This window comes from Phalacrocorax carbo, chromosome 2, assembly GCF_963921805.1.
Source record: "Phalacrocorax carbo chromosome 2, bPhaCar2.1, whole genome shotgun sequence".
NCBI classification, from domain to species: Eukaryota; Metazoa; Chordata; class Aves; order Suliformes; family Phalacrocoracidae; genus Phalacrocorax; species Phalacrocorax carbo.
In genome coordinates, this window is record NC_087514.1 from 152,705,322 (window position 1) to 152,718,284 (window position 12,963).

Below are 12,963 nucleotides of genomic sequence, written 5' to 3' on the forward strand. Positions count from 1 at the left end.
TTTTCACCCAGCAGAATGTATGTATACCTCACTGATACAATCCATGAAAATACATATATATGATGCAAGAATTAGTGCATACAAAAAAAGGAAAAAAAAAGGCCTATATAGGAACGCTATAGCTGAAGCAGAGTCTTGGCACAGGTGGCTCAGCAGGCCCTCCTTGCAACTTTCTGTTCTGATGATTTCCAACTCATTGCCATATTTCCAACTTTCTATTTCAGACAAGCTGAGTGACAAGGAATCAGAACAAAGCATATCTGATACCCTACCACTGCTTTCCCTCTTGTCAATCTGGATCTTGTCAATGATCCCTTCTTCCTCTTTTGTGACTCCTTCAGCAATGTCAGTCAGCCAACACTGCTGGCCATGGGGCTTTGTCAGCTCACTTACGGACACCAGCAGGTGACAGACAGAACCAGAGCTCACTGGTCTCATTTCTTCTGCTCCAAGGGACCTCAGGGTGTTTGCTGTCAACAGCTCCCCTACCCCGGGGCTTCACCCTGGCTCTTGCTGGGTTCCACCCCACCTTCTGCCACACAGGCAGGAAGCAGAGCCCGGCTGCCACTTCTGAGGTCCTGCTGTGCATCCAGGTGACTGACTACACTTGGCTAAGAGTGACTGAAGCAAAACAGAGATGTTAAGATGACCTGGAAAAATCCAGAGAGGGGGTCCAATCAATACGGCAAATGAGGCTTGCTCGTATTTCACAGAAATTATGCCAGTGATTGGTTATTGAAGTGTACCTTAGGACCCCACCAGCTGAGGATTCACAAGCTGAGAGGACAAACGGAAGCCTTTCCTACTATGCAGAATGGTCATTTGTGTTCCGCTCTTTGATGGAATCTGTCCAGTGTTATCAACAACCTTTGAAACTCTACATTGAAACACACACACACATACTGCACATCAAGTCTATTCAGAACACTTAATCTAGCATGGAACGCAGACAGCCATTCAGCAGAGAGCATCCCTGACAGAGTGTCAGCATCTACAACTTCCCTTTGAAACATCTCGGAGGTTGTCAAGACATGTCTGCAGTTCAAGTTCACTAGCTAGGCATACGCATGCCCAACCTACATTTCATCTGACCTCCTAAGACAACCTGCAGGTAGGACTCAGCAATATCAGGTATGGTCCCTAAAAGTTGCACACCACACCCCTTTGCATAAAATCACAGGGACAGACAGAAGCCAAGCTTTTATGCAACAGTCCTCAGCTTTGAGCCCTGGGAAGTTGAACACAACTGGTGTGAACACAACTATATAACCATTTGAGGTTAAAGCCTAAATTAATTTCTGTGTTACTGTTCCCCATGTTCATTTGCTAAGTCTGGATTTTTACTGAGCAGGTTAATATTCATACATGTGAAAAGGATGCAGGAGTCCAATATAGTCAACATTAGTCTACATGCAGATTTCTGGAAACTGCACATTTACATTTGATCAAAATTTAGTACAATGTATTTTATTATCAAGATGGTAATCATGTTAAGAAGTAAGTCGACACAGGTGACAGGGCTGGACCTTTTAAAGTCTTCATCTTGAAAGTACGTAAGTCCTCATGTATCCACAGCAAATGTATCATTCAGGAAATTTGGATCGATTCCTCTAGGCTAACTACCATGAGACAACCTCCCTTCCTTGCATCTGCAGCATTCACCATAGCTGAAAAACTGACACTTGAATTTGAAAGTCTTCATCCACTTTCAGGCTGATATAAAATTTATCAGTGCTATTACACAGAGATGAAAAAAAATATTAGATCTCATAACATCCATATTTTACTTTGGAGACCTCACAATTTTAATGATGCTTCAAACGTTCATAGAGCTCTTTAACTCCCTGCAACATGAGAAGATGATCTGTATAGGTGTAAGGTTTTTTTTAAGACACATCTCAGCTTTTTATGGAATTTACCTATTTTAAGGATCTGGGTTGAATACTGCTCTTTGAGTATACTTTTGTCTGCTAAAATTTCTAAAGTAATATCAGAACATGACTGCATGCCCAGGACAATATTTCAATATTAATAAGCTTAATCCCCATAGCTTGATTACAGCATCATTACAGATGTCTGGTTCACACACTCCACTTCAAGCCCCCGCAGAAAAAACAGAAGTTGAAATGTTCACATTACAAATGCACACAGCATATAAATTTGGACTGTGGCATTTTCTGCTGTCAAATCTGCAGAAAGCCTTAACCAAAGCCAGCAGATCGCCACAACTCCACACTGAGTCCAGATATTAGCAGAAGAAAATTCTAATCACTTGTTTCTGTGGAAAGAGGGGGCCTCAACTGGGCTACACTTTGCTATGATGCTCTGTAGAGCTCTGCATGAGGCAGCTTTTGGTTGCCATTCTCCTCTTACTTTTTCACTGCTTCATTTTACTATTTGTGCACTAGGGCTGCCCTTAGCTGGATAATACAGCTTCCTAAACTCCTGTGCTTATTGTATATAAACTAGAAGTTCACAAGACTGGGAAATCAATTGATACATTTGACCAAGGCCAAAAATAAACCTGACTTCTGTAACTGGATTGATTTAAGCTTGGTTTTTTTCCTTTTTATTTACACAACTGATTTAGTTATCTCTATCTCAGGCATTTCAGTTGTCTTGTTGATAGAAATGATGTAACATCTTAATATCCCCCTGGTGCTAAAATGTTTTCAGTTCTTAGGGTGTAAAACTGCATTACAATAATGAGGGAACTGTGCAAACATACCGTAGGCTCCTCTGATATCTCTGATTTATACTAACAATATCGAAGAAACTGGACACACATACAGGCAGAACCAGAGCAAGAATAGAAAATAGAAGGCATTTCCATCTTTTTGAAAACACGGGAGTCATCCAACTCAAAGCTGGGAGCTTTACTTTGCAAGGTCTAGATTATTTGAGCTATGTACAACTTAATCTCTTATAGATTTTAAAAAGAAAGAGGATAGAAAACGTCTCCCTCTATAGCTGTCATCTCTGACAACAATCAAATTACACTGAGTGATAATAACATTTAAAAATTACCCACTAATTTGTGTAATTTAAATTCTTAGGCTTCTATGATAAATCAGCATCTCCCTCGACAAGTTAGAGCTTCCCTTTTCTCTTGAATGTGATGCTGAACACGCCTTCTAAGGTTGCATTACCTTTAAGAGCTCAGCCAGCTCTGAGCTAAAGAGAGTAGTTTTAGGTGAATAGAAAGGGCAGTTACAATAGTAAAAGAACTACGTTGTACAGAAGAGGGGCAGATATGATGCTTCAGTTGCTCTTTTGGAGGAAACTGGTTCTAGCAGCATTAAGACTGGAGGGGGGCAAAACCTTTCATGGAAATTAATTAAATACATATTCAAAATGAACATCTTAATCTTATTTGGAATCAGCCTGATCATAAACTGATGAGATGCTAAAAAAATAGTAAGTCTTACTAGATATGGCTAGGTTTTCTGTTATCTCCCAGTGAAGAAGTGTTTAATTTCTCATTAATGCTAGGATTATCTTCTTGATTGTGGGAAGAGTGTCTGGCATAACGTTTCTGTCTTTCTAAGGCTGTTCTGCATGAAAAATTTTGTGCTCCTCATCCAGCACCAACTGCAGATCTAAATTCTCAGCAGTACAATGTGCTGCTGAGTAGAAATGCTGCCAGAACATGGAGACAAAAAGCAAGCATCACCTCTGCACTGCCTCCAGTACTTTCATACCACTCTCAAAAGGATGTTAGTTCAGAGACCCCAATAAGGAACATCTGCAGGACCTACACTGTCAACTTCTTATGATACTTGTCCTACAGTTACTTTCCCTTTCAGGACTGCAAACAGAGCTAGCCATAAATCATGCCCTTCTTTCTCCTCTAATTTAAGAAAATGCAGGCGAGTTCTCAGGTACTTCAGTACAGATCTCCCTACATTTTTAAAAAAAAGAAAAACTCACTCCTAAAACAATGCAAAATGTTTGATAACCAGACAAGCGGGCACCACATTTGTTAGTACTTATGCAAGAGAAACAGAACATTTCAGAACAACTTAAATATGGAAAATCCATGTGGGTGAATGGTCCTCAGATGGAATAAAGGATTGTTAAGGAAAAGTGCAGATTTTTCATGAAAGATAAAGAACACACTCTCCCTTTTCTAAAACAATAAGGGAGGCTGGTTACACATATGAACAGTTTGTGACAAAAAGTCACAAAAATTACAAAAGTAAAGCATCTCCACTTAAGGGAAGTATTAGATTATAAAATGATCCAGAATAAAGAGCGAGATAACATTACTATGAAACTACGCAGAAGGGCCAAACACTCTCTGACAATAATCAGAACAGAGACTCTCCTTCCAAGCATTCCGAGTTCCTGCTTTTTCACAGTAGACTCTTTCTTGAGAACCACATACGGATGGATGATTGCTGAAATAAGTATCCTACGGTTTTATGTTAAGAAACAGGTTTTGTTAAGGACCGGACCTCATGTAAGAGCTGAATAGCGCAAATACGCTCTCCTCATTGTCAGAAGCTTCACTAAACTAACCAGTGCCGTTTTAGATACTTCCTGAAAAGTTATTTTACTGCTCCCAGTTTAAACCCCGTATTTTCAGAATTTGTGTATGCGTAGTCAGGGTAACTGCACGTGCAAATGACTGCTTAGAAGGCTGACTGCTCAGCTGTCTATAAAATTCCTGCAGCCACATGCACAATCAAGACAAGTTAATTGCATGCCCATTTTTGTGTCGTTGAATGATTTGGAGCAACTTTTTTTTACCCAAGCAAAGCTCAGAACTCTCAAGAAAATCTTTGATCAACCTAATAGAAACATTCTTCCCTTTTTACTACAGCCTGCTAATAGTGATCAGAAGTGTTTTTAAAAAATGGAAAGATTAAACTTGATGCAGTTTGTGTTTCTTCAGTGAGTAATAATGCCCAAAATTATTTGCTTCACTTTGGAATCTCATTTCTCAAGGTCACTTAAGTAATTTAGCAATCTACGTGCTTCATTTCAAAAGTGACAAACACTCATAACTGCATCTGAAGAGGAATTCTAAAATCCGTGTAAGAGAACATATCATTTCAAAATAAATTTTAAATAAAAATTTAAAATGTCAGTTCAAAGTCTGGCTCAAGAAACTGTGTGGGAAAACAGAAGAGTATGATGAAAAATGTATGTAAATCTGTACACTTCAGATACATGATGCAGGATATCTTACAGACAAGTTCAGGGTCCTGCCTTGTGCACTCTGCTACATAAACTCAAGTAAAACAAGTAATCGTCCACATATGTGCTTTACTCCACAGCAAATATGATGCCATATTAAATTAGCATACTCTCAAACTACCCATGGCAACTTATTTATGCCTCTAATGACTTCTTGCAAAAAGGACCTTGGGTGCGGCAGGGCTGAGCGTCACCATGCCATAACACTGAGTGCCCAGTCATCTGGTGGGACTTGCAGTGTTTAAGCTCAGCTCTGCATATAAGACGTAGCTTTATTAACCACAGAAGGGCCAGCAAAATAAATAGGAATCCAACAAGAAACTTCGAAGAGCAAGGAGTCTCATAATCTTTCTCAAATCTACAATTTAACCATTTTTCTCCATTGTACTGCATGAAGGTTCCTCCTTCCTCTCAGGACTCACCATCTCCTAGGACACGGCTGCTACGCCCTTTCTGTGATGGACCTGGTGATTCCTACCTCTTTCCACTGTAAGGCATCCTGCAGTTGTGTCACTCATTTCTTTCTCTTGAAGCTATACTATTTTGCAAGACAGAAACAGTCTTTGGGCCAAAAAGGAAGAGATGATCACAACTCCCATGGCTGGTAGTTAAGTTGCGCTCTGGAAGCAGCGAGAGGTGGACTGAAGTCCTGATGCACTGAATACTTCAGACAAAAAATAGCAAAATATTTGGTGGAACTAGGACCAACTTAAGAAAAAAAGAGCTCAGTTTTGACATTTTACCACAAGAATTATATATTTAATTTTGCTAGACAAATATGTAGTTATAGATAGAAATGATTCGATGCAATGAGTATTATACTTAAGGGCGGCAATCAAATAAAGTGAAGCTAATTTAAAGACCAAGTACTTCAGGCCTGTCTTAGTACAGTGATGTCAAAACCAGTATTATATGAATATATAAATACAATGTCCACCTGAAAAGCAGCCTTTTGACTGCTTCATTGAGTATCAGGCTAAATGCTGTGAGTTACTCAGCGCTCACAGACTAAGCCTTAGAATAATTTGTTATATCATTGGTTATTTATTATTTATAAGTGCTGGCCTAAATTTCCCTGAATTGCATTGGCTTGAACCCTTGCAGTCAAAGAAAAAACACTCTGGAATTCCCCTGGTGTATATGAGGTCAAAATTTGTTCTAACACTCTGGGTGTTATACCAGTGGTCTTATTTTCTCTATATATTAGTTGTAAAGAACTATTTTTATTTATTTATACTTACGGTGTATCAGCTTACACCAAAATATATATAAACACAGGCTCACTGTCATCCCTTAGTACTATCTTAATTTGTGTGAGCTATTAAGCTAGACTGTTATACAGCCTTAATGGCATTAGAATATCAGCAATAACCCCTACATCTATATGCTAAAAGTTCAGGCCCTGACCTTTAAGGAAAGATAAACAGATATCCATTTTCATTTAGAAAAGCCAACAAACATTCTGCATTGACTGAAACATATGACTGACCTTCTCTGCTGACTTTATTAAACAGCTAAATCCTATGAAAGTTCAGGTTATTTTAAAATGCCAAAACAGCAATAAATATTAAGAAATCATAATTACAGAAGCACATACTGTAGGGTTATCTTGCCATGTCATTTTATATAATAAAGCTCATGCAATATATAGAAACACAGATGTAATAAAGAAGGTCTGTCTGTATTGATAAAGAGTCAATTTTCAGACACTACATTATTAACCAGAATGCACAGGTTAAATCAAAAGTGAATTTCAAGATGAAGCCTTACATGCACCCCATAAGGAGTTTTTAATCTAATGATGGTAATTGGTGAAATCGTTGTCTGTTAGCTACAATGCACATTTGCTAAATATCTATAAAGCCTGTATTATTACAACAATCTTCATTAGAAATAATCAAAGACAATCAACATTCCTATTGCACTCATGTTTATAACAAACTACTCGGGGCATCTTTAAGTGTTTTGTTTAATTTGTTGCTCCACATGTATGTTCTCAGAGTGATCAAATGAAAGACAAAATGGGAGGACACGCCTCTTTTCACAGTGGATATTAACAAATGAAAGACAGCAATGATAAAAAAGTATCCTTCCTTATGCATTTTTTTAATATCGTTGTGCATGAAATACAGTACACTAAATAGTTTCTGTCTGTCTATAATCTGAGCTGATGCCATTTCTGCATAAGTAGTATTCTCGCATAAGCAAACTGTTAGAAAGAAATATCCTTTCTAAACCTCTGAAATACATTCTAGATATGGATTTCAAAGTTTATACTAGCATAATAGTCACCAAACTTCTCTGGTGTGAACTGCATGTTAAAGTATCTTACAGATCATTTTCCATCAACTGGTAGCATGTATCTTCATCCAAAACCATCTAATATATTGATGCCAGCAAGGCTAAATTACGTTATAGAAGTGGGGTGAGTGAGTATTTATGAAACACTATCCAGTGCAAGAGGACCAAAACATAGCCTCACATCACAGTCAAAGAATCAAAATTATATTTTTGTATCTTATGAGCAGCTGTAATGGCACATTCGTTTCATGCAAAGATATTGTGTTCCCATATTCTATATTCATTTGTTGATGCTACTAAATTATATGAAATGGGTATTTCCACTCCTGGCTGAGAAGTCTTTTATGTAATGTTCGAGAGAGATTTCTACAGGCTTCCAGAGACACAAAAAAATAGGTAGAAATCACTGTAGTGACTGAGAGCATATTTGCAAGCAGAGTGATTCCTTACTCAGCCAAAAACAATAAGTTTTTCCACACTCGCTGATCTGAGCTGATGGCCTAAAGAATTTATTGAAGAAGTATCAACAACAGAAGCAAACTGTCAACTCAACCTTATGTCATCCAAGTTTGTAGAGCTTAAAATTCAGCAACCAGAAAGAAGCAATCTGGTGGTTCATGTGAAGTTCATATAAAGGAAAGCATAATAATAATGTGACATGTAGCCTGGTACCTGTGAAACTGTAAAATCTCTACCATTCAACACATTGTCTTCAATACCTTTTGATAAAAAGATGAATTAATAAAAATTATTAACTCGTAAGCACATACAGTACTCTAAGGGGAACGTGCTTTGAGTTTACAGAGAATACTGTCACATACGTAAACATTTTGCCGTGTAATGTAAACACTATTCTTGCTCCTAGGGATCAAATTATATCACAAAATGGTGGGGATTGGAAGGGACCTCTGGAGATACCTAACCTTAAATGCACTCATTTTAATACCATAAAGTTTACAGCATGTATAATCTTTTTTTAAAATCATTTCCCAAGAGGCAAGAAATACTTGCATCTAAATGTCATTTTATTATACTTCAAACTATCTTAAAAGCACCTAGATAGTAACTAAAGAAAAATACCAGATTTTCTCACTAAGGACTTTCAACACATCATACAAATTCCATGGATGTACCAGTACATCTAATGTGCACATATAACACAGGTGTTGAGATCAGCACGCTCTGCTTTCTCCTCTGCCTTTAAATAGTCTCTCACCCCCATTCAAACACATTAGAACAAGGCCTAAGATAGGAAATATCTCATTACATCTCAACCGTTCGAACAAAGACTCTTCACATCCCAGTGGAATAAAAAAGCTTTAGCTGGAAATGAGAAAGTCCAATTTACCAACTGGATCCACCACACACTTAAAATCTAGCAGCAAAACCACAGTTATTCAATTTAAAGTCATGATACCTGTAAAGTACAGAATATGGGCCATTTTTGCTTATTTACTTTTATTAGTTAAATAGTTAACCACTCCCTGGGTCTTGGCCAACAGAATTCGTAGCACTTCCTGCACTTCAGCTTAGTTGAGAGACACAAAACAGTGTTAAAGCACTCTTCAAAACAGCCTTTTGCAAACACACTGCACAACACGAATGCACAGCTGAACTCCTGGGAGTACTGTCATGGAGAACTCAGCCACTTGGCTTCAAAGTCAATCCATCACTTCCCCTGTGCTTGTGCAAGCTGTCCTGCCCAATACAACGGCGCATGACACACACATACCTCATGCTATATGAGGATTGCGCTACTGCCTTACCTTTTCTCAGTTGTATACTGAGCCTCTTCCCTATCTTTTTGGTGTTATACCCACTGTTTGCAGTGGAGGTGAGAACTTTCTGAGGTGATGGTACCAGGCCGGAGGGTGGTTTCCCTGATGAATTCACACTATGAGGTAGCTGTGAGTAGGAGTCCGTTTGATCAGACTGGTTACTCGCTCGAGACATTCTCTGTAACGTGTGAAGTCCAGAATTGTTAATACTTTTGCTGTCAGCATACTGGGAATCGGGGCTGAACCGGCTGGAGTAGTACGTGTTCTTCTCACTTTGGGACAACTGTTCATACTGCTCTTTATTTGCCGCAGGGACCACGTGGAACCAAATGAACGGCGTACGCATGGCTTGGCGAAACATATGTTGTGCTCTAGGTTTCAAAATGAACAGGAAATTAGCAAATTAGGACTGGCAGACTACAAGACATTATAAGCATAATTAGTGATGTTAATTAAGCAACACGAGCTGACAGACACATCGCACTCAAGCATAAACCATAAAACTTGAATCTGTTCACTAGTCTACTTGGTCTGTTTTTTGCTAAGGTTTATTGCCTTAGGGTAACACAATGGTTAAATAAGCTTAACAACTAATGTACCAAATACTGGACTCTGAAAAGCAAATATCATAACCACAGTCTTGAAATGCAGAGAGTTCTATGGAAGAACTGCAGTGTCCTTTTGTTTTGAACCTTTATAATTGCTTCTTCAGATACAGTAATCACAGTGACAACAGAATTATTAGAATGAAAATTACACTTTATACAAAGACCATGTATTTCCATAATTTGTTGAGAGTATATGCAGTCTCACAATAAGTCCAGTTTACACTCTGCTTTTTCTAAGTTAGTAGTATTTCAGAACACATTAAGAAATAGAAAAAAAATGCTTATTCCTGCACAGACAGACATCGGGCTCTAGGTCGTGATCCAAAGCACGCGAAGTCAACAAGTCTTTTCACAGACTTCAGAAATCGTGATTCAGGACCACGGAACAAACAGAGACAATCTACTTTCAACCATATGGTACAGGGTCGAGTTCCAATCCAAGTTAGAGTCAGAAATAAAAAACACATTTCAAATGTAAATTAAGTATTTCGCCCTCAACATCCTAGGGTTTTCAGAACAATATTATCATCATTGAAATCATTCATTTTCTGCATACCTCTTTTCTGCTTTCTCTTTCAATTATCTGTATATGAACTACAACCTCATTTCACTTTTAAAAGTCTGTCTGATTCACCATTTTGGGATTCTACCAAGACGTGGCACTTCAGGGCATGGTTTAGGAGACACAGTAGAGTTGGGTTGACGTTTGGACTTAATGATCCTAGAGGTCTTTTCCAACCTTAATGATTCTAGAGGTCTTTTCCAACCTTAATGATTCTATAAGTCCAGGCTTCCACTGAGCAAATACTTATGATCTCTCAAACTTCTCCAGGAAGTTTCTGCATATTAGGACCGTTAGTTCTCACACATACAAAACCACAGATATTTTTAAAATGCTGAAAATAAAGTCTCCATGGTGTCCACATATATTGAACATGATGCATTGCAAGCAGAAGAGCAAAAAATGGGAATTTCATGATAAGCAGTTTACCACTGCAAAAAGAAAAAAATCCATAATGTGCAAAAACAATCAAATGAGAAGTGCATCTACTCTAATGAAAATAATCATCGTGAATTTTTTGCAGTTTGGCTAATTAAAAACCACTAACATCCCTTGGTGTATCTATTCTTTATTAGAAAGGCAAGCTTAGACAATTTTTTCTTAAATACTTCATTACGTTAAATTATTGCAAGGTGCAGTGTTAAAGATTAAATAATGCTATGTAACATGCTGTAAGTATACTTACTGTTCAAATCTCCTATTCCGAAGGTCTCCATCATTAATCCTGACAATACAATCATTCTCACGAAAAAGGTTTCCTTGTTCAGCTTTTCCACCTTTCTCCAGTCGCTTTACCAGCAGCCCCAGGGTCCTGGAACATTAAGATTACAAATGGTTACTGTTCTAACAATTTGCAACATAGAAAATCCTACTGATTTAATATTTTATCATAATCACTATAGAAACTAAACTTTAAACCACCTTTACCTTGAAGTAGAATATCATGTTTTCAAATAATTTATAAGCATTACCTGAATTATTATCCCTTATCCATGAAACAAAGACCCTAGGTGAATCAAGCACATCATTTAAAAGTAAGAACGAACAGGCAGTGTGATGATAGCATGTCCATTCTTGCGAAAGACCAAGATTTCTGAGCAGTAAAAGCACCAAGAAGCACTACACCTCTGAGAGCTGGTATCTTTTATGCTAGTTAACTGAAGTTGAACAGGTTCAACTTAAAATCTGAATTTCTGAATTAGCAGAGAATACCACATCCATCACTACTGCTTCTGTGCAAGTGAAACGTGGGTCATGTCATATAATAAGCAGCCTATAATGAAAGGATGGATAGAGGGTTCAGGAACTTCATGCAAAACAAATGCTTTTCTTTTTAAGCCTTAACTTTTTTTACTAAACAGCAAAGAGGAAATTAAAAACTTAAATGCCATTTTTAACTCAGCACATGATCTTAAATTACTTGGTTCAGTAATGACCGAAGACGATGACCATTTGATAATCTCTGTACAATGAGTTGGTCACCTCTGTCTAGTGCTTACCCACAGTGTCACCTTAAGGACATTATTAGAGAGAAAAGGTAGACAAATATTTAATCTTGAAATTATGAAATGGATCCTGAAGTGTGGATTTCTGAGGTACTGGTAGGACAGTGTGAAAAGTCAATGATGTTTCTATACCTGAACTCTAGGTTTGAAGAAGGATCAATCTTCAGGCTTATTCTTGCATCAACACTGATGTTTTTAAAGAAGATCAGCTTTACTTTGAAATCCCACAAGATGTATCAGTGGGTCAAATTCACATCATCCAAGTCAACAGCATTACTTTTTCAGAAGTCCTTTCAAAGCACGGCGTGGAAAGTACTTGGTTGTGTGGCAGGGATTGCAAGACCACATATGTCTTTTAGCCCAAAACTTTCAGTGATATAGCACTTCAGTTCACACATACCTCAAATAAATGAGCAGTCAATGATGCTTAAAAGGACTCCTCATGCGCTCAGAAGTTATATATGCACTTGAGCACTTCATCAAATGGGTCAGAAAAGCAAAATTAACTTATTTCTTCCACTTTAAATTCTTCATTTACCAATTTATCATAAACATATGCAAATAAGGCATTTATTGTACAGAACAGTCGTATGTTTTCCCCTACAAGGCAGATGAAGGAGTAAGAGAAACAATCCTAGTAGTATTTCCATTTTGGAACCACCTAGAGACATTAAGATATGATGTTGAAAGGATCTATACATGTAAACAGACTGTGAGGAGAAAATCAACATAAAGCATTGTGACAACACAAATCATCAAATGAAGTTTGAGTCAGACATTAAAATTTAAGTGACATTATTCTGTTTCAAACTGATAGTGTATTTTGCAAACACCTAACATACTGCACCTTCGACCTGCCCAGGGTTCCCATCGGAGGCAAACCTTCTCCACCCTCTCTTGGTTCCCGATGGACCACTTGAGCGCAGCCACTGATTCTAACTGTGACTGGGCTTGACTTTAGCTCAGCTGCATCTCTTTGCAATAACACTGGTGAGTACAAGGACCAG

General features: G+C 37.9%; 1 protein-coding gene across 14 annotated transcripts in view; it reads right to left on the reverse strand.

Moving 5' to 3' along the window:
* Positions 1–12,963, reverse strand: part of PARD3 (par-3 family cell polarity regulator) — a 464,314-nt gene that overhangs the window by 201,192 nt on the left and 250,159 nt on the right. For all 14 annotated transcript variants that reach the window (XM_064444947.1, XM_064444949.1, XM_064444944.1 and 11 more), the window contains 2 exons: positions 11,137–11,262; positions 9,270–9,652 (listed from right to left, as the gene is read on the reverse strand). In XM_064444947.1, the coding sequence (XP_064301017.1) occupies positions 9,270–9,652; positions 11,137–11,262 (509 nt within the window). The remainder of the gene's footprint in view (positions 1–9,269; positions 9,653–11,136; positions 11,263–12,963) is intronic.